The 27,127-nt window shown below is 41.4% G+C and overlaps 2 protein-coding genes across 2 annotated transcripts in view; one reads left to right on the plus strand and one right to left on the minus strand.

The window, feature by feature from the left end:
• The window catches only part of spaca6 (sperm acrosome associated 6), a 52,603-nt gene extending 34,879 nt beyond the window's left edge, over positions 1-17,724 (minus strand). Inside the window, exons 1-3 of the mRNA XM_056267601.1 lie at positions 17,531-17,724; positions 6,810-6,914; positions 4,185-4,398 (exon numbers count right to left, since the gene is read on the minus strand). Coding sequence (XP_056123576.1) covers positions 4,185-4,309 — 125 coding nt within the window. The 5' untranslated portion in view covers positions 4,310-4,398; positions 6,810-6,914; positions 17,531-17,724. The remainder of the gene's footprint in view (positions 1-4,184; positions 4,399-6,809; positions 6,915-17,530) is intronic.
• si:dkey-79d12.5 (maternal B9.15 protein) overlaps positions 1-27,127 on the plus strand; it is a 161,322-nt gene that overhangs the window by 113,774 nt on the left and 20,421 nt on the right. The gene's annotated exons all lie outside the window — the stretch shown is intronic.

The raw sequence follows: 27,127 nt of genomic DNA on the forward strand, positions 1-27,127 counted from the left end.
GCACTCAACCGTCCCGTGTCTCTGCTTGATATAGACTGTAACCACTGATGAACATATTCAGTTTTGATGAGAGAAAAAAAAAAAACTATTCGAGCGTGGATTAGAAACTGTAACCTCTGACACGCTTGGCAAAAGTTCTACCACTAGACCATTCAAGAACTCACACAATAATTGTGGATCGATGGATTTATTTACGGGTTGAGCAGAGAGGCTCCACAGTTTGTAGGCTGCCCAGCATTTCTGAAAATGCACTTCCGAATGCATCTCTGTCTGTCCCCAGCACATTTCAAACCAAACTGACGCCCGTGGTAACGCATCGCATTTAACGTCCAGTAACGTTAACGGCGTTGTAACGACGGGAAAAGTAATTAGTTAGATTACCCCGTTACTGAAAAAATATCGTCGTTACCTAACGCCGTTCTTTTAAACGGCGTTATTCCAAACACTGGTAGTCAAAGTATGGGCAGGCCATAGTCAATGTAAAGCATTTATTGACGTTTAGTCCCTATTAGTGAATGTGCCATATAACTTTTTATCCGCTGTTATCGGTGGCCCTGTTTACTAGCCTGCGCGTTCACGACAGGCTCCGCTGTGGAGGACGAGCTGTGGAGGGAGGGCTGTAGCGCAGCAGAGAGCAAGGGGGTGGGACCTGTAAGTTGTGCTTGTTCAAATTTTCAGGCTACGTCAACGTTTTCTCAAAACTGCCTACTGCAGCTTTAATGCTTAATCCTACCCAATACATACATTTAACAACTACCTTACTAACTATTAATAAGCAGTAATTAGGAGTTTATTGAGGCAAAAGTCATAGTTAAAAAGTATCACGGTTTACAGAAAAAGTTTCACAACATTCATAACAATAAGAAATGTTTCTTGAGCAGCAAATCAGCATAATAGAATGATTTCTGAAGGATCATGTGACACTGAAGACAGGAGTAACGATGCTGAAAATTCAGCTTTGCCATCACAGAAATATATTACACAGTAAAATCATGTGTAATGTTTTTGTGGAAAGTTTTGTTCGAAAATAGTCTTTCTTCAAAAACAATCCTACTTTGTTTTATAATTAAAAGGCATTCATATATTTTTTACACGTGGTCTGTCCATCCAAATTCATTTTGGAACCACAGTAAATTTGAATGATTGAATTAATAATTCTTATGCAACAAAATCAGCTTGAAGTTATTTTCTGCTCTTTTGCTTGCACGCATGTGTTCTCATTTTTATCCAGACACCCAGGGTTTTCCCCTGACGCATCATCTTACCCAGATAATTGTGACATCATGCCAAGAATGCACATAAGTGTTTAAATATAGACAAACTCCAGCCCCAGATCTCTGGTATGTAATTCATATTTTATGTCTGTTTTGACAGGCTTCTGTGTTCATCTGCATGAGAAAAAAAAAAGAACCCTTCCGCCTGGCAGTAATCTAATCTGCACACAGCATATTAAACAGGTCACATACAGGTCAACGCTCACGACGGAAATAAACTGAAATGAAAGGAGCAGTCAGAAACCAAACTAAGTTCGTTTTCATCACCCATTATCTTCATTTATGCGGCTATCTGGGAGAGAAAACCAAACAAATTCTCTGTTCCAGGCCAATTTCATAGTCTGAAGCATAACGTATCTAACGCCATTAAATAGAGCAACATAAATTCCCATGAGCTGTTATTCTGTTCCACATACTTTGTGTCCTAGGGTGAGAACAGAACCCACGCTAATCTTATCAGTCCTGACGAGGACTCACAGCGAGTCACAACAATTCTCCGAGGAGAGGAGGAATCATGCTGCAGTTCTGGCTAGAAAGGATTAATTTCAAAGGCTTGTCAGGCCTTAGTTCACTGGAGTCAAGTGTAAATAGGACTTATGTTATGCTTGATAGTCCTTTTACTATCCATGATTGCCAAAGTGGTCCTTCTATATGTAATGGTTATGAACTTTTGTTATGTCTTCTCATAATTTCTGTCATGTCTAGTTCAGTTCATTTGCCCTCATTGTGTCTCCTTATTAGTTAACCATTCGCACCTGCTTCTGTTCTCCCTGATTATGGTCTCCCTCATTAGTCCCCTTATAAAGTCTCCCTGTTCTGTTCAGCACCTGGTCGGTGATTGTATATGTTACCCTGTGTGCAGGGGCGGACTGGCCATCTGTGTGATCTGGAGAATCACAGAACGGCCGGTACTCCAGGAGGGCCGGCGGGCCGGCCCACCACCCGCCAGTGCCACCCGCCACACACGCAGTCACAGACATCCCAAGTCTCCCAGAAATTCCGGGAGTCTCCCGCATATTGATAGCGGCTCCCTGAGTCCCGCAAATTAGTTAAAATCTCCTGGAATCTAGAGCGAGCAAGAGCGCACATGCGTAGCACGCGCTCGGCAGAGGGAGCGAGCGAGAGACCTTGCGTGTGTGTGCGCGTGTGCCTCACGAAGCGCATGTAAGGACCCAACCAATCAATTGTCAGTGCGGACGGGCTTTTATCTCTACTACTCCCGAATCGAATTAATCAGAAATTACTTTGCAAGTTACTTAATTGCTAGGGATGACGTTAGGAAGTGATATTCAGCGTGCTACATTTTTAATGATTACAGTAGTTAAAACAGCTAAACTTCAACATTTTAGCTGTAAAATTCCACATGCAGTAGCTAATATTAAGAAATATGTTGTGCTTTTACTTTTAAAAATGTTGGTAACGTTACAGTTGATGCTTACAAACTTTGAAGATTTTGAATACAGAAGTTACATTTGTAATGGTGTATTTTCATTTAGATGTGGTATTATTATTTGTGCAGTAGCTTATATCATGTTTATTTCAGACTCATAAAAAGGTCCATAAGAACATACAAGGGAGACAGACAGACAAATAAAAACAAAGGATTACTATAATCCATATAAACAATAAATAAACAAAATTAATTACTGCATAAATGAATTAAGATTATTAAGTAATACATTCATTTTAAGACACCATGGAATAGATTGTATTATATGCTGTTAGCTATAATTTGGATGGTATAGTATCATGAGCCACAATTAAATTTGTGACACTCATGCCAGGCGGCAGGCGTTATTGTTGTTGTTGTCGAGTTTCCGCGCACCGATTGCTTTGGGCCGGGCCTAGTCAAAGTCCAGGGCCGTTTTTTAGTCCCAGTCCGTCCCTGCCTGTGTGTGCGCCTGTACTCTTCGTCTTCCAGGATTAAATAGCAATTGTTTGGATTATCTTCGTTTCTGTGAACTCTATTGAATTGACCACACGCAGTACTGTGACACTATACACATATTTATATGATTATGTTAATAGTTTTGGTGGTATCTTTAGGGATCAGACGGCAGATCACAATTGCACTGTCAAAATAAACCAATGTGACAAGATGGTCTGTAATCACTTTTTCTGTCTCAGCTTTTCTGTCTTTTGATTGGTGGAATACTATTGTGTTTTTCTCTATTATTAAGTCTTTACCAAAACTGAAATCTAAAAAAAAAAAAAAAAAATACAACTAACTTCTAAAACTAGAAATAACATCCATTGTTCCAATGCTTTACTCATCTGTCACAATAATTGAATGTCTTTAAATTATCTTTATTTGCAGGCTTTTCTCAACAAATACTGATATGCGGTTAAAAACAATTAATATTTCAGCATATATAATGTTTATATAGCAAATCAGCATATTAGAATGACTTTGCTGGAGGATTATGTGACACTGAAGACTGGAATAATGATGCTGAAAATTCAGCTTTGATCACAGGAATAAATTACATTTTAAAATACATAAAAATAGAAATGTTTTTTTAATGGTATTTTTTTTTAATTAAATTAAAATTATATTTTTTTATCCAATTACATTTTAATCAATTAGCATCATTAATTTAAAGCGAAGTAAAATAAAGTGCTTTCATTTTCTCTAAAAGCCCATTTTTAAGCGACTATTCTTATAATCAAATTGTGCAGTTCTATTCTTTCCACTAAGCATTCATCTGAAAATCTGCTGGTAGCTGCTCTTATCACGAGCACAAGCCCCGTTTACACAAGGGACATCATAGATCCTTTCATTTTTTTTCCAAGGCAGAACTGTGCCACGGATACATTCATCTGTGCCTTTTGTTTGTGTGTGTGCGCCTGTGCCTCCCCATAACTGTGCCGGTACCCCTGCATACAACGGATGTATAGAACCTTTTGTACCTCATTTTTAGAGAGGAAATGTCGCTCCATCTTTCCCCCCTCGGTTGGCCCCTCACGGGTAATGCCTGATTGACCAAAGCACCTCTTAAAGGGGTCAAAGGGCAGACAAAACAGTCTGGTGTCATGGCAACCTGACTCTCGGCAACCAGAATGATAGGGTAGGCAGGGAGGGCTTTGAACAGGCTGTCCGTCAAATTATTCTCAAATCCCTCTGCTGGTTTTCAGATAGGAACACACAGACAAACAGAAAAGTGTGATGATTGACAAGCATTTTTTTGAAAGCATTAAGGATAAAGAGAATGAAGACTCTAAATAAACAAAATAAATATAATATTTAAAAATCATACAACCATCATACATCGAAAGTATCTAAGAAAGTACATTCGTCACAATGCACAGATCAGCTCATTTCACTTTATGTAAAGAAAGTGCAAAACGGTCAAATTTTCAGTATATTTGTGTATATATATATATATATATATATATATATTTTCAGTATACATCAAATATTGTGCACGTGGCTCCTTTAACTCACACAGCCAATTGCATCAATTAATTCTTTTTTTTTTCTCTCACACTCACCACTGCATGATATACAGATTTCCCATTTCCTGAATGTTAATATCTTATGCTTGAATATTGACTTTTATAATCTAATTTATGTTTCTCTGCTGGTGTGCAGCAATATGTAATTTTGTACCACGCTGCCAAATAATGTGACCTCACAACACATGACCAACAGTATGCGAGATGTCAATTAATTCAGGGAAAAAAGCAGGACAAAAGAAAAACTAAAGCTGTTGCGGAGTACATTTCCATTGACTAACGCTTACCCTAAACCTATTTATGCATGTCTATGGTAAGCAAGTGATCCCTCCCTAGATGGATTTGGGCACAGTACCGGGTGAGTTCACAGTTCTTTGTGTTCAGTGGATAAATGGAAGGCAAATGCATTCAGATCAATACTATGCCATGAGAGGGCCCCATGAGTGTGTGAGAGAGGAGGGGGAATTGGTGGAATTGGACAATGGAGCCACTGATTAATCATTCCTGTGCTGTTATTGACTTTCTGTTAAAGGGGTGAGTCAGAACCGAATTTATGTGAGTGTGTGTGTGTGTGTTTACTTTCCAGTACTTTAGGTACAAATTTGTTTGCAGTGTGCGAAATCTAATAAAACCTTTAAGGATGCCCTCAGAAAAAAATATACATACATATAGTAAATAATATACAGTATATACACACACACTACCATCAAAAGTTAAGCGTCGGTAAGATTTTGTACAGTAATATTGTGAAATATTCTTACAATTTAAACTAACTTTTCTATTTTAATATGTAATTTATTCCTATAATATCAAAGCTGAATATTCAGCGTCAGTCTTCAGTGTCACATGATCCTTCAGAAATCATTTTAATATGCTGATTTGCTGCTCAAGAAAAAATGTTTTATTATCAATGTTGAAAACAGTTGTGCTGCTTAATATTTTTGTGGACGCATTGATAAAAAAAAATCCAAGAATTTTTGATGAATTAAAAGTTCAAAAGCATTTATTATTGGAAATATAAATATTTGTAATATATTTTTGTAATATTATAAATAATGTCTTTACACTCACTTTTGATCAAATCAATGCATCCTTTCTGAATTAAAGTAAGACTTTCAAATGATAGTCTATTTTAAAAATAAGAACATAAACATTATATATGCTGAAATATTAATTGTTTTTAAGTGCATGTCAGTATTTGTTGAGAAAAGCCTGCAAATAAAGATAATTTAAAGACAATGAATTATTGTGGTTATTTCTGGTTTTGGTTGTATTTTTTTGTAGATTTCAGTTTTGGTAAAGTTTTAATAATAGAGAAAAAACAGAATAATATTCCACCAATCAAAAGGCAGAAAAAGTGATTACAGACCATCTTGTCGCATTGGTTTATTTTGACAGTGCAACTGCGACCTGCCGTCTGATCCCTAAAGATACCACCAAACCTATTAACATAATCATATAAATATGTGTATAGAAGGACCACTTTAGCAATCATGGATAGTAAAAGGACTATCAAACATTACATAAGTCTTGTTTTCACTTGACTCCAGTGAACTAACCGTTGGTTTGCTGTTCAATAAACATTTCTTATTATTATCAATTTTGAGAACATTTGTGATGCATTATTAATTTAATTTATTAATTAATTATTTTATTGTGGAACTATGATATTTTTCAGGATTCTTTGCTGAAAATGAAAAAGGAACAGCATTTATTTGATTTTTTGTTCTTGTAATATTATAAATGTAATATAATACTGTGACTTGTTGAATAGAAGTATTAACTTTTTAAAAAAAAAATCTTACTGACACTTTTGAATGGTAGTGTGTATATATAATTTTAATATATATATATATATATATATATATATATATATATATATATATATATATATATATATATATATATATATATATAAATAAAATACATAATTCATTTCCCCACAAATAATGTAATTTGTATGTGATATTTTGGAAGGCGTCTGAATGGTTTTTCACACAGGATGAAGAGTTTGTGCGTTAACAGTACATGATAATGGCCATTCCATGAGGGGTTAAATACAGACACATATCAGCCTACCAGACACAACACAGGAGGTCGTCGGTCAAGAGTTGGGGGGGAAGGGACGTGTCACATTTCCCTGGCTTTGACATCTAACCTTCTGGCTGTGACCTTGAACATTGTCTGAAAGGGCAGACGGAGCACAGCGGAGCACAAAAAAAAGATATCTATGAAAAAGTTCAGGCCCTATCATAATACAGAAATGCGCTCGTTAAAATTACAAATGATTTACTTCTTCTGGCCAAGGCTGCATCTCAATACTAGTTTTACTTGATCTTAGTGATGCGTTTGACACTATTGATAATATGGATCATGACATACTCTTATATCAATTGCAAAATTACACCGGTATCCAGGGACATGCATTAGGATGGTAAAAATCGTACCTATCTGACTGTTACCATATAGTCAAACGTGGAATCATCCAAGTTAACATCTGTAAATTCTGGAGTGCCGCAAGGGTCTGTTGTAGGCCCTCTGCTATTTCCAATATACATACTGCCTCTGTAATATTATTATAAAACATGGAATGAGTTTCCACTGTTATGCCGATGATACTCAATTTAGAGATTTAATCTAGTCGTGATGAAATAACTATCCAAGTTGAGTGAGAAAATAGTGGATGACCAGTAATTTTCTTCTATTAAATTTGGATAAGACTGAGGTATTATTTATTGGACCAAAAACCTCTACACAGAATCTCTTAAAATACAATTTGCATCTAAGGATGTACTGTTACTTCATTATACAGTTAAAGACCTAGGTGTTATAGACCTGGGTAGACAGCAACTTTCGATAATCATATTTCAAATGTTACAAAAACAGCCTTCTTCCACCTCAAAAATATTGCTAAGCTATGGAACATGCTATCGGTTTCGGATGCAGAAAAGACAGTTCATTCAGACCTCTAGACTGGATTAGTGTAATGCTGTAGGTGGTTGTCCTGCATGCATCCTCAATAAACAAACTACAGTTAGTCCAAAATGCAGCTGCTAGACTTCTCACCAGGTCAAGAAAATATGATCATATAACTCCAATTTTATAATCTCTACATTGGCTACCTATTAAGTTTTGTATCGATTACAAAGTATTGCTACTGACCTAAGGCCCTAAATGGTTTAGCTACTGTGTATTTAACCAATCTTCTATCGCCCTACAATCCATCATGCTCAAGGTCACAAAACTCTGGACTTTTGGTAGTACCTAGAATATCTGGTAACACTTTATTTTGATGGTCCCTTTTGTACATTCTGTTAACTAAAAGTAACTTTGCAACTACATGTGAACTAACTCTCATTAAAGTATTAGTAGACTGTCTGCTTAATATCTGCTAACACTTTACTGTGTTGGTCCTCCAACAGACATTCTACTGACTATAAGTAACTTTGCAAGTACAAGTACAACTTATTCTAACCCTAACCCTACCAGTCTACTAATACTCTACTAACACTCTAATGAGAGTTAGCAGACATGTACAGTAGGTGCAACGTTACTTATAGGCCCTAGTCAATAGAATGCGTTACACGGACCACCAAAATAAAGTGAAACTGGATATCTAAGTCCACTAAAGGAGGGAGAGTGTTTTCGCATTTGGCTCCTAAACTCTGAAATAGACTTCCTGATAATGTTCAAGGCTCAGACACACTCTACCAGTTTAAATCTAGATTAAAGACATCTCTTTAGCCACGTATTAACATAATGCTCCTCATAACATTGTACTCCAGTTATATCAGACGAAATCTTTTGCTTGAAATGTTATCAACAGTAGCTACGCTAATTATGTTCCACTTGCTTTTCTGTTTCTACCTCGGGATTCCAAGGTAACTAGAGAGTACGCCAGCTCCAGTTTGAATCCAGCCTCTTACAAAGATTTCAGATGCCCCACCACCTGTGAAGTGAAGATGGCAACCCCTGTGAGGATTTCAGATGATGCCAACTCTGAATCAACATGCACCCGTGCCAAATGTTCTATATATTGTAATCATGATGATCACAACTTGTAATAATTGCTTTAATGAGATCATTTTTTCTGCCTAAATTAATACATGATATTAGCTAACTGCATGATTGGTATTATCTAAGAACGGTACATTTTTGACATATGGACATTACTATGACTAGAGTCACCTCTGATAACAGAGATCACTCTTAATTGTAATGTAGAAACCTGCATTTTTCTGTAAAGCTGCTTTGAAACGATATGTATGAAAAGCGCTATACAAATAAATGTATTGTTCTCTGTTTTTCTGATAAACATCAATCATGTCAACTTTAACCGGTTAACTTTACATAACCATTCGAATCCACTGGCAGAAAGGGTCAGGCTGAAATCTACAGCTCGGTGTAAAGCCAACAAACAAAGTTCACAGAGTAACTCTTTTTCCAGTATTCAAAAATTGTCATCATATTAATTAGGAAACACTACAGCTGAAGTGCTATCAAAAATAATTTAAGAGCCAAACATGCTCTCACTGTGACCAAACCAAACAGTGAAACTGAATACATCATGCTACAGTGCAAATCTACTCGTCTTATATAATTTCTACACCAATGTTTTCTATTAAACTTCTCCTTGAACTTGAACAATGCACAAGTGTTTGCGCTTGATCTGTTTCCTGACCTCTCTTTGCTCAAAGCAAAAGTCTTGAGGAGGGGAACCATGGTTACGGCTTTCATCTTAAAGTGTAGTTCCTCAACACTCCATGTACTCAAAAGCCACAGCTGCTTTTTCACCAACCATCTCTTTCATTGCCACTGGACCAGTCAAAAATAGTCATTTTCCTTATCTATTCCTCCATAAAAAGACAAATGCAAACGCTCCAATTACTGTCCCTCAAAGGTTTTTCAAACTATTTTCGTTTAAAAAGAAATACTTTTATTTAGCAAGGATGCATTAAAATGTTCAAAAATGAGCAGTAAAGACTTTTACATTGTAAAACAAATTCTATTTAAAAACAAATCCTGTTCATTTGAACTTTCTATTCATCAAAGAATCCTGACAAAAAATGTATCAAGGTTCCCAGCAAAATATTCAGTATAGCACAACTGTTTTCAAAATTGATTTAATACGAAATTTCTCTTGAGCACCAAATCAGCATGATGTAATGATGCTGAAAATTCAGCTATGCCATCGCTGGAATAAATTACATTTTAAATATTAGTAATAATATTTCAAAATATTATTGTTTTACTGTATTTTTTTTTTATTCCCAAACTTTAACGGTACTGTGAAATAAGAAAAATACTTTGAGACCCTCTTATTTCATTTATTCCATCTGATTTTAAAAATAAAGCAAAACACTCATGCGGTCGATTTGCTATGTTAACAGCAAACACACATGTCTAATAACCCGAAGACGGAAGAAGCGATTACAATTTAACTTATGACAATATGAAGGTCTAATAAAACTTGGTTTTACAAGAATGAAATGTATTGGACTAGCTGTCAAAGCTGTAAGTTTTCCAAGAAGGAAACAGCATAAATCTCCATAATTTCAAACATTTTAAAACCATTAAGGAGACTGTTAAGAGTGTCTTCTCATGTAATGAAGCTCAAATCTTCAGTCCTGGATTTTGAAATTTCAACAATAAATGCAATGTAGTTGATCAAACAAATCTAAATACAACAATTTATCATTAATTCAGATGTCAAAATAAACCTAGTTTCTCATTTGTTTATTTTTTTCTAAATGGACTAAAATATCATTCAAATCCTTTAAAACTCTGCCTCTCTTTTCCCTGATTCCAAGAAGAGCATAAAGACATTGAGCTTTGGGGACAGAGTGTGACATAAATAACATTTTCTGGGGGAGCGCGCTGAAACACACACACACCAAGAAATAAGAGCAGGATAACAGCCTGGACAGTGTAGGATTAGAGGATAAGATAGCAGAGACAGGCAGGAGATAGGGATGCAGACATGAACAAGGAGCAGACACAGATGGGAGAGAGAGGCAGAGAAAGGTATCTCCACAAGAAAGACGGGGATACAACACAAATAAAAGAGCACTGAGGACACAGGAACAAAGGTACAATTGAAAAGCGTGTCGACCCTGAAGCTGCAGGCCATATGTTCAACTGAATTTCTAAAGTTAAAACCAAATATCGCCCTGCTTACGCTGGTGAATGTGTACATAATACCCCAGTTTGCATATCTGCACGCTTGTGAATCAGTGCATGTGGCTACCTGTGAGGGTTCATGAGTGTACATATTGTGCGTGGCTTATGTCGTTGCCGCCTGGGTTATGTTTCCCTATTTTACTTCAATTTAGTGGATCTAAGAGAATGGTTCACTAAAAAAAACAATCATAAAGGTTTGAAAAAGACAATGACGAGTGTCAATTTTTCATTTTTGGGTGCTGGATACTTTTGAATGAGCAGAGGACATTTGGTGTCGATAAGATGTTTAATGTTTTTGAAACAACACCTACAAAGGATGCATGTATTTGATCAAAAATACAGTAAAAACACTAATATTGTGAAATATTGTTACAATTTAAAATAACTGTTTTCTATTTGAATATATTTTAAAATGTAATTTATTCCTGTGATGCAAAGCTGAATTTTCAGCATCATTACTCCAGTCTTCAGTGTCACATGATCATTCAGAAATCATTCTAGTATGTGATTTGGTGCTCAAGAAACATTTCTTATTATTATCAATGTTGAAAACAACTGTGCCGCTTAATATTGTTATTGAAACCATGATAAAAAGATTTCAGCATTCTTTGATGAATAAAGTTTAAAGATCAGCATTTATCAGTGTATAAATGTGTTTACGGACACATCCTTGCTAAATAAAAGAATAGATCTTACTGACCTCAAATGGTAATGTATAGGTACTCCCTCTTTACTTTATCAGAGCTGAGTGAAATGGGCGGCATCTGGTAATAAGAAAGATCTTCAACATAAATCCTACACAAACACAAGCACCAGACGGCAAGAGTGAATAGTGCATGTGGCTAGATTTATATAACACAAACACACACATACAGCTTTTCCTCATTTTCACCCAACCCCCTACACCTCAGTCGTCTTAGCAGGAGAGAGGGGAAACAAAGAAAGAATGAGAGGATGCGAAACAATTTCATGTCGGAAAAGTAAAAGGTCGAAAATTGAAAATCAAACCTAGCTAAAGGAAAAAAAGGGAAGTGGAGAAGGTGAGAAAACAAGAGAGAAGATTGCCAGTGAGAGAGTTGGCTGAGGCAAGCAGCAGTGCTGTGACCTACTAATGCAGAACTGAGGAATTCTCATTGCTGACCCGAAACACATTCCTCTGGACTGCAGATATTAACCCCCACGCGACCACTGTACGCACACACACCCGCGATCACTTTACACACCCTAGCAAACCTCACGTGCAATTATACAGTCACTCAAGACATAATATAATTGTCACTTGGTCATGCATATTAACACTTCTATGTCACCTTGTGTAAACCAGCATAGCGCGCACACACTGAACACACAATAGCCACGGAACCATTTCTTCTCCAGCAATTTGTAAGTCAGCACTCCAGGTAAACACACAGTACTACAGCAGTCAGGCAACTGTTAATTAGCCCCATACTGTCAGCACATTTGATTATGCAGGTGCAGAATATCACATGAAAAACAGCTCCACGGGAAATACTGCCTCTGAAATCAAATATATATTATTCTTAAAGGGATAGTTCTCAAAAAAAAAAAAAAAAAAAAACTAAAACTCCGTCATCTTTTACTCGTCTTCAAAAGAAGATATTTTGAAAATTGTCTAAGTGTTTTTTTGGCCACACAAAGGAAGTAATTGGGGTCCAATGTTTTGTTTTGGACCCCATTTACTTTCATTGTGAGCAAAAATAGCTAAAACGTTCTTAAAGAAAGCAAGCCATACAGATTGGAATGATATCAGTATTATTTCTATACTGTTATAGTATTCATTAATTTTTCAATCTTCATTTAAATTGTAGTTTAAGTTTTAGTAATTTTGTCCCTTTTATTATATTATTAAATTTTAGTTTTTTTTTTTATTTCATTTGTAGTTAATACATTTTAGTACTTCAACTGAAACTGATTTATTTCAGTTATTTGTCAAGGCAAAATTTCTAAGTTTTATAAGTTTTTCATCCAATACTAAATTATATCAAATGAATGAATTAATAATAATAATTCGCTTGATTTCAATTACCGAAAATACTTTTAATAGTTAGATGTCAGAATTTTTATTTTTATGGTAACCCATCCATTCAAATTTAGGATTACATTTGATGAAATGAAGTGACTGAAACACTAAACTGAAAAAATATACTGAATTAGGGTTTCCAGTTATGATCAGCATCTCAGGAATCAAATTAATTAGATGAGAGCAGTAGCATTGAATGCTTTTTTTCCATGCAAGAATATAAGCCTTTTAAAGAAGAATGAAATGTTTGCTTGCCAGACCCTCTTTAATACAACTGAACGTTAGACTGGATAATTTTTCAGAAATGTTAGATACATTTTTTGCTCAATTTAACTTACTGCACATCAGCCTGTCATTTAAAAAAGCATCAGCTCTCCAACAAATGTCTTAATTCAGCCTAATGTGGATGCTGAAGTGGGCTGAGATTTGATGAAAGAGCTATTTAGACATGAGTCACTATAAGGTTACCTAAAATGTGTACACAATACCTAGTCACCACTACAATTTAGGCTAATTAGAAGTGTTTGCAGACACATTTTATACCAGAAGAACGAGGCAAATTGTCATTTCTGTTCCATTATGTGCAGACATGATATACAGGTCCTTCTCAAAAAAATAGCATATTGTGATAAAGTTCATTATTTTCCGTAATATAATGATAAAAATTAAACTTTCATATATTTTAGATTCATTGCACACCAACTGAAATATTTCAGGTCTTTTATTGTTTTATACTGATGATTTTGGCATACAGCTCATGAAACCCCAAAATTCCTGTCTCAAAAAATTAGCATATTTCATCCGACCAATAAAATAAGTGTTTTTAATACAACAAAAAAAAGTCAACCTTCAAATAATTATCTTCAGTTATGCACTCAATAGTCAATACTTGGTCGGGAATCCTTTTGCAGAAATGACTGCTTCAATGCGGCGTGGCATGGAGGCAATCAGCCTGTGGCACTGCTGAGGTGTTATGGAGGCCCAGGATGCTTCGATAGCGGCCTTAAGCTCATCCAGAGTGTTGGGTCTTGCGTCTCTCAACTTTCTCTTCACAATATCCCACAGATTCTCTATGGGGTTCAGGTCAGGAGAGTTGGCAGGCCAATTGAGCATAGTAAAACCATGGTCAGTAAACCATTTACCAGTGGTTTTGGCACTGTGAGCAGGTGCCAGGTCGTGCTGAAAAATGAAATCTTCATCTCCATAAAGCTTTTCAGCAGATGGAAGCATGAAGTGCTCCAAAATCTCCTGATAGCTAGCTGCATTGACCCTGCCCTTGATAAAACACAGTGCACCAACACCAGCAGCTGACATGGCACCCCAGACCATCACTGACTGTGGGTACTTGACACTGGACTTCAGGCATTTTGGCATTTCCTTCTCCCCAGTCTTCCTCCAGACTCTGGCACCTTGATTTCCGAATGACATGCAAAACTGAGCAACAGTCCAGTGCTGCTTCTCTGTAGCCCAGGTCAGGCGCTTCTGCCGCTGTTTCTGGTTCAAAAGTGGCTTGACCTGGGGAATGCGGCACCTGTAGCCCATTTCCCGCACACGCCTGTGCACGGTGGCTGTGGATGTTTCTACTCCAGACTCAGTCCACTGCTTCCGCAGGTCCCCCAAGGTCTGGAATCGGTCCTTCTCCACAATCTTCCTCAGGGTCTGGTCACCTCTTCTCGTTGTGCAGCGTTTTTTGCCACACTTTTTCCTTCCCACAGACTTCCCACTGAGGTGCCTTGATACAGCACTCTGGGAACAGCCTATTTGTTCAGAAATTTCTTTCTGTCTTACCCTCTTGCTTGAGGGTGTCAATGATGGCCTTCTGGACAGCAGTCAGGTCGGCAGTCTTACCCATGATTGCGGTTTTGAGTAATGAAACAGGCTGGGAGTTTTTAAAAGCCTCAGGAATCTTTTGCAGGTGTTTAGAGTTAATTAGTTGATTCAGATGATTAGGTTAATAGCTTGTTTAGAGACCCTTTTCATGATATGCAAATTTTTTGACACAGGAATTTTGGGTTTTCATGAGCTGTATGCCAAAATCATCAGTATTAAAACAATAAAAGACCTGAAATATTTCAGTTGGTGTGCAATGAATCTAAAATATATGGAAGTTAAATTTTTATCATTACATTATGGAAAATAATGAACTTTATCACAATATGGTAATTTTTTGAGAAGGACCTGTATTTATACACAGAAGAAATACAGTTTTTTCTTCACAATAACAAATGCATATGGCAATATATCAGTCATAAACACATTAGCAGTGGAGGTCCACTATGTCTCTGTTAGTATTGTTTTTTTTTGTATTCACAGCTAAATTAATTTTCCACATTCTATTCCACAGCCAGAAATTGTAAGAGAGGAGGCAGCGCTGATGTTCAACCTATTGATTTCCTGAGCACTTCAGTAAGGGCGGGCTCAAGCAATCTGAGACACTTGAACATATGGAGAGTCAATGGCCATTATACTGTTTTGTACTGGTAGTAGTATTCAAGACTGGAGGCTCAAGGTGATTCATTTGATGTACTGAAACTGATGTGGTAGTGTATAAATGCAGTTGCGGGCCAATAAAGAATGCCATTTCAACTGAGAGCCAAAATTCAAGGAAAATAAGGAAAACAGAGAAGGAATAGAGATTTCGAAACACAAAATAATAAAGAAATAAAACAGGCTACAGTATATTATTATTTAAACAAAACAAATGAAACAAAAAGCATATTTAGTATTACTTTTTATGACTTATATACTGTATATATATTTTGTAAAAAGTAACTAAGTAATGGGAGAGAGTTAGTATATATATTCCCAAATTGGAACATTCATTCCTTTGAGGTTTGCTTGACTCAGAGCATGAGAACGTAAGTGAATCAGGGATGGTCAAATATAATCCATATTCGGTATGAAACTAAAACAGACAGTTGAACAAATACCCATAAAACTCAATTTCCCCCTTACTGGTGCCTAACTCCCTTTGTGATGCTGTACATAACTGACAGACATTTGACCAGTGGTTCTCAACATTTTTGACAGTTTTCAAAGGCCAGTTGTCTTCCAGTTGTTCATGATGGATTAAGGATAAGGACATTTTAAAAGATTTTAGAGCTTAGCATAAATAGAAAAAAATGCATATTCAATATAAAAATGCCCATGACGTAGCAAGATTTTATTCCTTTACATATTTCAAAGACAAAAATGTAATTAAAATAAGAAATATCTTGTTTTTTAGTTGTATATTCTTATTTTAATTTATCATTTTAACTTATCTTGAGGCTCCCCTGGAAGGTTGCTGAGGCCACCTAGTGGGCCCTGGACCCCTATAGTAGACAATTGGACTTCGTTCGCTCAGAAAGTTTTTTTACATTCTCTCATTTCTTACATGGATTTATGGTGCAGGTTGAGGAATAAAGTGTAAAAAGACCCTGTTCAAGCATCTTACCCATTATTTTCTACCTCAATTCACCTTTATCACTAAACCAAATTGTCATCTGTGATTTTAAAGCTTTTAAGCAGAAAAAGCAATGCACATTTGCCACTGTAAAAAGTTAAAGAAAATCTCATAGTACTTACAAAAACACTATTTTTAAAACAAAACAAAAATAACTGGACAGGGAACTAAAAATAAGAGTGCCCAAACATAAAAGCTCTTAAATTCATCTCCATAGATTTATGTTGAAAGCAAACATAATTTTAGGGCTGTTTTTGACTGCTAAACTGCAATTACGCTTTTATATGTCGGCAGGTTAGCAGGAACCATCAGGTTAAGGGCAGTAGAGGATAATCACCATGGAGAAAGGTATGCAGTCGACAAGAGATATAAAACACATTGGAGAGACAGAGGGTAGGATAGCATGCTGTTACAAAATAAGAGCAGAGGATTTACAAAGAAAGAGAGAAACTGTTCACTTTTGTATTCATTGGTTTGATAAACAAGCGTTACAGCGGTAAACCTTCTTGCAAGGGCGCAGACAGAGGAAGACAGACAGCGGGGATGAGGGGTGATGGGAGGAGCGTGGTACAGAGAGAGAAGAGGGGACACCCCAATAAATGGATTACGCTACATTTCAAACCGATTCAGATGAAACAAAAGTGCCACAAACCGAGAAGGCCAGGATTGACTTTGCATAAAGATTGCACTCTCTACAAGTGCATCAGTGCAGAACTAATTTAACTGATGCAAACCGTGAGTACTAAACCTTTTATGCGATCAACTTGACCGGGCCTCATTTTAGCCTTTTGGAGAAGTCATGGATATTAGTCTATGATGTTAACAATAAAGTCTCGAACAGACATACACAACCAAAGCTAATACGTGTCGCACAAGAAAACAGAGTGAACATGATAGCTGCAGGGATGAAAATGTGATGGAAGAGGAAGGAAAAGTACTTAAAGTCTCCAAACAAACACATGGTTAATTTTCCACACAAAGAAGCAGAAAGGTCAGGTAATAAGCTAACAAAACACCCGGGAAAGGTATTGGAACATATTAGCATGAAAAAAGAATTTGAATTAGCAGAATAAGACAGACGAAAAATTAAGGCAAGAAATGACCAAAACAAAAGCAAAGTGAAAAGCAAAATACCAGCAAGTGTTGGAAAAGGACGGTGGCTTCCTTTCCCCCGATTTTGCCCACTTCCAGGTCAGCCATCCCTCGTTTCTCCTCTTACAGGTTCCTCTCCTACTTTACTCTTCTCCCTCTCGTATTTCACGTTTCTGCCAGTCCACTCTCCTCGGTCCTGCTCTCTTCGTTTACCCCCTCCCTCCCTCCTTCCTTCTCTCTCTCTCTCTCTCTCTCTCTCTCTCTCGCTTTCTCTCTCTCTGCCTTTTCATCATTCCTCCTCACAGACACCACTCTCTTCCGCTTCCTTCCTTTCTTTACGGATAAGTGTAGAGAAGAGGGAAGGGGGAGGGAAACCTGCACCGTAAAGAGAGCAAGACTCGTGTGTTACAAGTAAAAAAAGGGCCTCTCAATGAGAAACAGGCTATCTCAGTGTGTGAGACACAGCTGAGAGAGAGAGAGAGAGAGCCGCATTGAGCCGGTTTCTCCACCCGTTGGGAGAAACAGAAATACTAGATGCTCTTAAAGCGGTGCGTTAAAAGAAGACCTGATGAGAGGCGAGCTAGGGAAAAAAAGAACAGTGGTGTTTAATAGTATGTGCATGTGCAGGAGAGAGTGAAGGATAGGAATACAGGACAGATCGAGATGGAGCGAGAGAGAAAGGGGGGTGGCTTCAGACAGAATATCTTAGTGGGAGGGAAAGAGGAGGAGAGTAGCAGTGAAGAGAAATCAAAGGGGTGGATTTTACTCCCAGTCTTCTCGTTCACTTTTTCTCTCATTCGGAATCAATGTGCTGTTAAGGATACAGCAGCATACAGATGACTCCTCCCGGCTTAGTTACCGCATATTGTTTTCTCAGCTCTTCCACTTGGTCAGGAACATGTAATCTTGCACATGAACTTGAAACTCTCTCCCTGGACTGCAAGCTGCAATCCCATCTTGGCCTCTCCCTACTTAAACCTCCTGCAGTAGAAACACACTGAACTGAGTTTGGGGGACAAGAAAAGGAAAGTGAACATTGATATGCAAAGCAGTGAGGTGCAGGACAGCCAGAACAATATCCTGACATGGCAGGTTCCATTGTGACAAAATACCTCATATACTGTGACAACATGACCTGCTTTTGGTTCCAAATTTTTGTTATAGCCTATTTGCCTACATACAGCATGAGAAACATTTACTGGAGTAAAAAGTGTGACAAGACAACCAGCCCCGATCTTCACCGTATATATGATTATACTCCTTCCTCATCTCTTCGTTTTGTGCAGAAAGGTCACATGCGTAAATAGAGTGGTTCATAGGTGACGCGGCCAACACGATTGAATAAAACATGCAGTGTTTCACGGTTTGTTTGTTTTTTAAAGTTTTGATTTGATGTAGGACGTTGAAAACGCTGCGATTGTGGCTCAAAACTGAAAAAAGTATGCACGTCGCAAGTCAACAATTTAAACAGATCAAATAATTAGCGAATTCTGTCCTCATCAACTTCATGGTGGTTTTAAAGATGTAAACAAGATGGAAATGGAGTTTCTTAACATAAAATGACCAAGTAAAGGTAGGGTAGGCAATTTTTTTTTTACTGGTTGAAACTCTCTTCACATCCTGATAGCAATCAATAACAGAAGTAGTCTAAAAATTCAAAATATTAAAACAAGCACTTCTGTGGAAGTCCCAGGACCAAAAAAATATTTGTCTAATCATTGCATTCTGCCCAAACGCAATGATATGATGTCCTTCCTGTCTTTCAACATTCCGCACACCCTGCTCGTGCAGACATCATACGTCATCAGCGCGTTCCGTAATGCCTGGTACACATTGTACGATTTTGGGCTGTCCCAGACCATAGACTGTAAAAAAATATGGACGTAGTGTCCGTGACGTCACCCGTAGGTTTCTGAAGAGCGTTTTTGAAGCCTAAAGTGGGCATGGCCGGCCGTCGCCATCTTGGCAACGCATCACCTTTCGTCACTACCGGATTACAGAAAATGGGCAAAAAGGCAGGACTTGGGTGGAGCTACTGACCTCACGTTAAAGTGACAGCTGATTGAAGAATTAAAGCCAATAGTTTAGTTCATGTTTTTGCCCTTCGAAATATTATAATAGTTAAAAGACGTAACTAAAAGTGAGACTGTGTATCGTGATGTATTATTATTCTGCTATAAAAATGTATTATCATGCAGTAACAATATTGCTCTGAGCTTGTGCGTGTGACAGTGATTTATGCGCATTCATGTCAGTCAGCAGGGCATCGCACGTCAAGTTCGTAAAGAGCTTTGTTCAGTCCATTTTAAAATCTGATTTTGGCCGCCTCTCAATTTCTCAAATGTGTTAAACCAAAGATATTACCTCAGAAGTTCAAGTAAATGCACTAGAAATCCGCGCTCATTCAAGGGTGTGCATCTATTGCATGGACGGAGAGAAAGCACTGACACCTGCAGGATTTCATCTGACGGTACTTTCACTAAAAACTTAAATAAGCATATCTGTTCCGTGAGAGCAACAGTACCACATAACGAGTGAGCATGGTCTCTATATCTATAGACTTTTTTAGCGAGGAAATTGTCAGACATCCATTAACGTTAGTGCATGCGAAGAAAACAACTGGAAATACAGCGCTAGTTGTTCTCTCCATACTCGACAACAACGGAATCCAACGGCGTGGGCGAAGGTGTAATGCGTGTATTAAATTGTATGAAATAATCCTGAAAAAAGCACAAACACGGCAGAGATGGCAAGTACAGCAGCTGCTGGAATAAGCTGAGAGTGACGTTAACAGACAGCAGACAAACGGCCGCAATCCACCTGTCACTCAAGTGGCCACCCCCTTAATTATGCAGGCTTAATATAATTTAAACGGATGAGTTGTAAAAAAATTCACCCCCCTCACAGTTGTCATGAAGGGCAAAATAAGCTATAAAGACCAAAACCACTTTTTGCTCCAGGCTGTAAACGTGTTTTTTTCTGCTGTAAAGTTGGGCATTTTAACATGGGTGAGATGCAGATTTGACTCACTTCTGCAGCCTGCCTCAAGCGGTCAGTAGATGAATTGCAGTTTAATTCACTTCCGTGTTGGTTTCAAGAGAGAGACAGGGAGGTTGCCGCTTGTCCCAGACGAAAGATGACCAAACGTAGCGATTTCTATGGTCGTGACTAGCTAATAAAAATGCAACATGAAATGGCATATTGATCAATGTGACATGGCGCTAAAAATACAACCTCAAGTTCCATTTGCTAAATTGGCATGCCGAATTGGCTTCTTTTCCCTGGCCATGACCGCATCCATATTCCCCTCTTTCGCTTCCTACTTTTTTTTTCAGCGCACATAAAAACGAATCGGTTACCTAACGTAACCTCGGTTCTCTCTAGAAGAGGGAACGAGTATTGCGTAAGCTAGCTTACGCTGCGGGAAAGATTCATCTTTGCTGAGATATTGAAGCCAAAAAATTATATCATAATTTTGTATCCATACACAACGCAGTTCCTCTGCGGCAGACCTAGAGCGGGCTAGCTAGCAGCTCATTGGTTCGCTCAGAGAGAACTGCTTAAGCCTATGGGAGAGCGGGGCTGAACCCGCTTCCAATGAGAGGCGCCCGCGCGCTCATTGCGTCATGACCCGCCAGAATGGGCGTGGCCATGGTGTATATAAGGCGCTCTCCCAGGCTTATATGTTGATTTATTTCAGCGTGAAGCGAAACGCTAGTAGCGCAAGCACGGCCGGGAACGCAATACTCGTTCCCTCTTCTAGAGAGAACCGAGGTTACGTTAGGTAACCGATTCGTTCTCTTACGAGAGGTTCTCTCGTATTGCGTAAGCTAGCTTACGCTGCGGGAACACCTGGCCAACGCCGTGCGCGCTACGAATCCACTCATGAAAAACCCAGGGATATACCGGGGGAATTTCTTAACGTGGAGTGAATGTACAAAGAGGCCGCAGAGCGGGCTCATGAAGTGTACACATAAGCATGTATGGGGCCAGCAGAGCGGGCACATGAAGTGTATAAGCATTACAGGAGAGCACAAGGGGCGAACCGGTTGTGAGGGACCTCCAGAAATGCAGCTTCTTAGAGAGCTGTTCGTCAGACAGCTAGTAATTTTGCCTGCAAGGCGGGAACTTCCAAGTTATAAAACCTGACAAAAGTGGACGGGGAGGCCCATCCCGCGGCCACACAAATGTCATGAATGGAAATTCCACAGGACCATGCCCACGATGAGGCCATGCCTCTAGTGGAGTGCGCCCTGATGCCCAGAGGGCAGGGCAGGCATTTAGATGCGTAAGCAGAGGCGATAGCGTCCACTATCCATCTAGACAGTGTCTGTTTTGAGGCGGCCAGACCCTTGGTGCGCCCCCCAAACGACACGAAAAGCTGCTCAGCGCGTCTGAACGCGGCAGCGCGCGTAGTGTACAATCTCAGAGCCCGCACCGGACAAAGGAGATTGGCATCGCGCTCACTATCGGATGAAGGCAGAGCCGATAGGGAGATAATCTGAGCCCTGAACGGGGTACCAATCGCCTTCGGGACATAGCCATGCCTAGGTTTGAGAATGACAATCGAATCATTCGGTCCAAACTCAAGACACGCGGCGCTGGATGAGAGCGCGTGAAGATCCCCAACGCGTTTAACTGAGGACAGAGCCGTCAGGAAAACGGTTTTGAGCGAGAGGTATTTCAGATCCACAGACTCGAGCGGTTCGAACGGGGGTGCTTTCATAGCTTCAAGGACTATAGAAAGATCCCAAACCGGAACCGACGGGGGCCGCGGAGGGTTCATCCTCTTAGCTCCCCTGAGGAAGCGGATGACTAACTCGTCTTTGCCCAATGACTGAGCGCGTCGGGGTTCCGCGAACGCCGCGACGGCTGCCACATAAACCTTGAGAGTGGAGGGGGACCTGCCCTTGTCCAGCATCTCTTGAAGGAAAACAAGCAAAGACGGCACCTCGCACGACCGTGGGTCCAGCTGTTTGTCGGTGCACCATTTTGAGAACACAGACCATTTAGACGCATAGAGCCTTCTCGTGGAAGGTGCTCTAGCCTGTATGACAGTGTTTCTTACTCCCTCTGGCAAATCAACGAATAGTCGTTGATCACCCATGCATGCAGCGCCCAGCGCTGTGGATGGGGGTGCCAGATCGTGCCGCGAGCTTGAGAGAGGAGATCTGCTCTGACTGGGATGGGCCACGGGGCTGTCTGTGACAGCTGCGTGAGCTCCGGAACCCAATTCTGACTCTCCCAACGCGGGGCTATGAGGAGCACCGAGTGGCGTGTGTCCCTGATCCTCTGAATTACCTGTGGTAACAGAGCGATCGGAGGGAATGCATAGAGCGGGCGGCGAGGCCATTCCTGGGCTAGCGCGTCCTCGCTCTTCGAGAAATATATTGGGCAGTGAGCGTTCTCTTCTGACGCGAAGAGGTCTACTTCTGCTCTGCCGAATAGTCGCCACAGTAACTGGACCGTCTGTGAGTTCAGGGACCATTCTCCTGTGGAGATGAGGTTCCTGGACAGTATGTCTGGACCGTCGTTCAGATGGCCCGGCACGTGCGTCGCTCTGAGCGAGAGCAGGCGGCTCTGAGACCAAACTAGAATGCGGTGCGTCAGTCGACAGAGATTTCTGGATCTGACACCGCCCTGACGGTTGAGATAGGAGACCACGGCCATATTGTCCGAACGGATCAGGACGTGGTGTCCCTGGATGCGCGGGAGAAAGTGCGAGAGCGCGTTCTCGACCGCCAGCATTTCCAGACAGTTTATATGTAATGGGCTTTCCTGAATCGACCAGTGGCCGAAGGCCGGTGAGCCCTCGCAGACTGCACCCCAACCCGTGTTGGATGCATCTGTCGAGATGACTTTTCGGCAGGAAAAGGTCCCCATCGTGACGCCTAGACGAAACCATTCTGCTACTGTCCATGGCTGCAGCGCCGTGAGACACGTTTGCGTAACCCTGATCAGCTGGCGACCCGTGTTCCACGCGCGGTGGGGTACACGGCTGTTCAACCAGAACTGAAGCGGGCGCATGTGCAGAAGGCCCAGCTGAAGTACAGCGGAGGCTGAGGCCATGTAACCCAGCATCCTCTGAAAAGTTTTCAGAGGCCTGCGGGTGCCCATCTGGAACGAGGCGGCTAGACGCTGAACACTGCGCGCGCGCTGTGTAGACAGGCGAGCCGTCATCGTGACCGAGTCCAAATCTATTCCTAGGAAGGAAATCGATTGACTGGGATGAAGGGAGCTCTTTGTCCAGTTGACAGAGAGGCCCAGCGTTTCCAAATGGTCGAGGAGAACTGCGCGGTGCGACAGAAGCTCCGTCTGTGATTGGGCCAAAATCAGCCAGTCGTCCAGATAATTCAGAATGCGCAGCCCCTGGCTTCGCAGGGGGGCGAGCGCCGTATCCATGCACTTCGTGAATGTACGGGGCGCCAGAGATAAGCCGAACGGGAGAACGGCGTATTGATAAACAAGACCCTCGAAGGCGAAACGTAAGAATGGCCTGTGACGGGGATTTATCTGGATCTGAAAATAGGCGTCTTTCAGGTCTAGAGATATGAACCAGTCCCCTTGGCGCACCTGCGCGAGGAGTTTCCTGGTAGTGAGCATCTTGAACGGTCTCTTCATGAGCGCTTTGTTCAAAGACCTGAGATCTAAGATCGGTCTGAGGCCGCCGTCTTTCTTGGGAACCAGAAAATAACGGCCGTAAAACCCCGACTCGGTCATAGATGGCGGGACTCTCTCTATCGCGCCCTTTTGCAACAGCGTCGCAATTTCTGAGCGGAGCGTGCCGGCGGCCAGCGGGCTGACAGAAGATTCGAGCTGCGCGCGCGCACGAGGCGGGCGGCGGCGAAACTGTAGCAGGTAGCCGTTCTTTATAATGCTTAACACCCACGGGGAAATGCCTGGAATGGCTTCCCACGCTTTGGAGCATGCGGCTAGTGGCCGAATGGCTGTATTGCCCTGATTGCTGCACATAGCGGGCTGGACACAGTGTGTGGGCGCGCTTTGAATGTGTGTGGCAACGGGATTTGCACTCAGAGAGGAGTCTATGGGCCGTGACACAGAGCGAGCAGAGAGGGGACACGTGCACGAGCTCGTGGGCGTGTTTATGTTCTCTGATATTAGAGCGGGCTGTGCCCGTTTCATGTGATGGGGCTCTGATAGAGACACGGGATATGTTATGCTTGTGTGTATGGGTGAACACATGATTGTGGGCACATTTTCTACACAACTGGCAAAATTTCTCTTTTTGAGATTTCTCTGGGTAGCCGTAAAAACGGCTTTTTGTCGCTCGCAAGCGGGCTGGGACACCGGCTTGTTTGTGGCGGTCAACACTACAGCAGTCGGCGAAATAACGGGGACTGGCAGAGGGCGAAGCTTTGACGGCGGTCCGGCCGCGGCGGGAGAGCACCGTCGTTTTCTTGACATTGTTAGGCAGACTTCTGATGATCAGGCTTCAGCGTGATCTTGGGTCGCGGGCCACGGGGGGGCGGCGGTCTGCGGCGGCTGTCAGAGCGAGAGCGAGGGCGAGGGCGGCCGCTCTGACTGCGCTGAGTTGTTTGAGTCTGCGGAGGGGGGCGCTGTGATGGGGCTCTGGCGGAGGGCTCGTGAGAGCGGCCCGCTGAAGAGCTAGCGCGGCGGGGTAGAAACAAGTTCATCGCCTGAGAAGCTTTCTGTACTTCAGAAAAGCGATCGACAATTCCCGTGACGGCAGATCCAAACAGGCCCGTCGGGGAGAGGGGCGCGTTGAGAAACGCGGCGCGCTCAGAATCTCCCATGTCGGCGAGCGTGAGCCATAAGTGTCTCTCAGCAACACAAAGGCTGGCCATGCATTTCCCCAGAGCTTGTGCGGCGGCTTTAGTGGCGCGAAGGGCGAGATCCGTAGCACTTCTCAAATCCGTGACGGCGGGGGGGGGTTTTCTACCGCCTTCGGCCCATTCACGGAGAATATCGCTCTGTAACACTTGGAGGACAGACATAGAGTGAAGCGCAGCGGCGGCCTGACCGGCGGTGGCGTAAGCGCGAGCATGAAAGCTCGAGGTCGCTCTGCAAGCCTTCGAAGGAAGCGTGGGTGAAGAACGCCATCTAGCGGAGGGCGGGCAGAGGTGTGTGGCGACCAAGTCCTCGACGGGCGGCATGGCTGCATAGCCTTTCTCGGCGGCTCCGTCCACCGAGCGCAGCGAGGCGGATACATCGGAGCGATTTCTAGCCGAGAGCGGTGCATTCCAGGATTTTGTCAGCTCTGCGTGAAGTTCAGGCAGGAATGGAGCGGCCCGGGTGCACGCGGGGGTCGAGCGCCGATGAAAAAAGCTACCGTCCATCCGGTTCGGGGCCTGCTCGGGTGGAGGAGACCACTCGAGACCGAGGCGTTCGACGGCCTGTGAGAGGAGGCGCATCAGCTCCTCTTCTATCCCGGCGCGGGTCCCCGTCGACTCTCTCGCGGATCCGAGAGATGACCAGTCTTCACTGTCAGAAGCGAGCAGTGAACAGGAGTCCTTCTCCTCCGCGGCGTCATCGGAAACAACAGAGCGGCCACTCGGCGGCAACTGAATGTCCGGCAGGGGCGGGGAGGGAGAGCGGGAAGCGGGAGGCGGCGGCGGCGGCCCGCATGTTTCCGCTGGGGGCTCCGGCGGCCTTTGAGAGCGGCGTGTAAGGGGGTGTACAGTCAAAGACCCAGAACCAGATATGAAGAATGAAGACCCGGAGTCAGAATTATAAAAAATTAAAGAAAAGTTTTACTGAAGATAGTTTGCATTTTCATCAGCAGAAGTCAGCTTCAAGACTCACACAGGAGTTCGTAGGCCGCCCCGCTTACAGTTACAAAGATCACAGCAGTTATACCATTTCCAAGGTCTAAGCTACGTCATTGCTTACAGGTTGAATGATTCTCATTGGCTAAGAAACATTAAAGCCTAAACAATTTAACACATGTGAGGAGATAGGGGTGCCTATCGCCATTAGTAAAGATAGTTGTCGTCCACTCATTGGATTTAGGCCTGTGGTGGCCTCGCAGGTTAGAGAAGGGCGCCGGGGTGTCTGGTCCGACCGTCCAGAACCTACATAGAATGTCATACGCACACACACACAAATAACAGACACTAGCAAATAACAGCTCCCATCAAGGCTGAAGAGAGTCTGAGCTCCTTATTATCAGTTAAGTATACCAAAACATACTGCTAAAACATTCACTCGTTTGGGAGAAAAACAGATCACTGGCATTTACTCCCAAGGAAGGAAATATACTGGAAAGAATACATTTTAATACAACAATTCAAGTTTGATAGTAACGCTCAATATAGCTTGACCATATGTCCAGCGAAGAATCATATGTGCCCACGCTGCCTTTAGGACCCTCTAACCTTCCTACTGATCCCAGAGAAAGAGACAAACGGCCTTGTGGGTTACGTGGCCTTCGGGTCCTGCGTGTACTACGTGCAATCTCAAAGTAAGATTGGAATGCACCTAAAAGAAACTGGTTACTTGCATCCATGCATTTAAGAAAATATAATTTCACAAGCACAAGAATATAAAAATTATTATGTGATAATGAATATATTTGATTATTGATTTTTATAAAGGAAGTATATAACCATTCAAAATGATATATGATTATATATTTATTTGAAGAGGCAAGGGATTTTG

The sequence above is a fragment of the Rhinichthys klamathensis genome, unplaced genomic scaffold (assembly GCF_029890125.1).
Source record: "Rhinichthys klamathensis goyatoka isolate OS25496 unplaced genomic scaffold, OSU_Roscu_1.1 h1tg000262l_1, whole genome shotgun sequence".
In the NCBI taxonomy this organism is placed as follows: domain Eukaryota; kingdom Metazoa; phylum Chordata; class Actinopteri; order Cypriniformes; family Leuciscidae; genus Rhinichthys; species Rhinichthys klamathensis.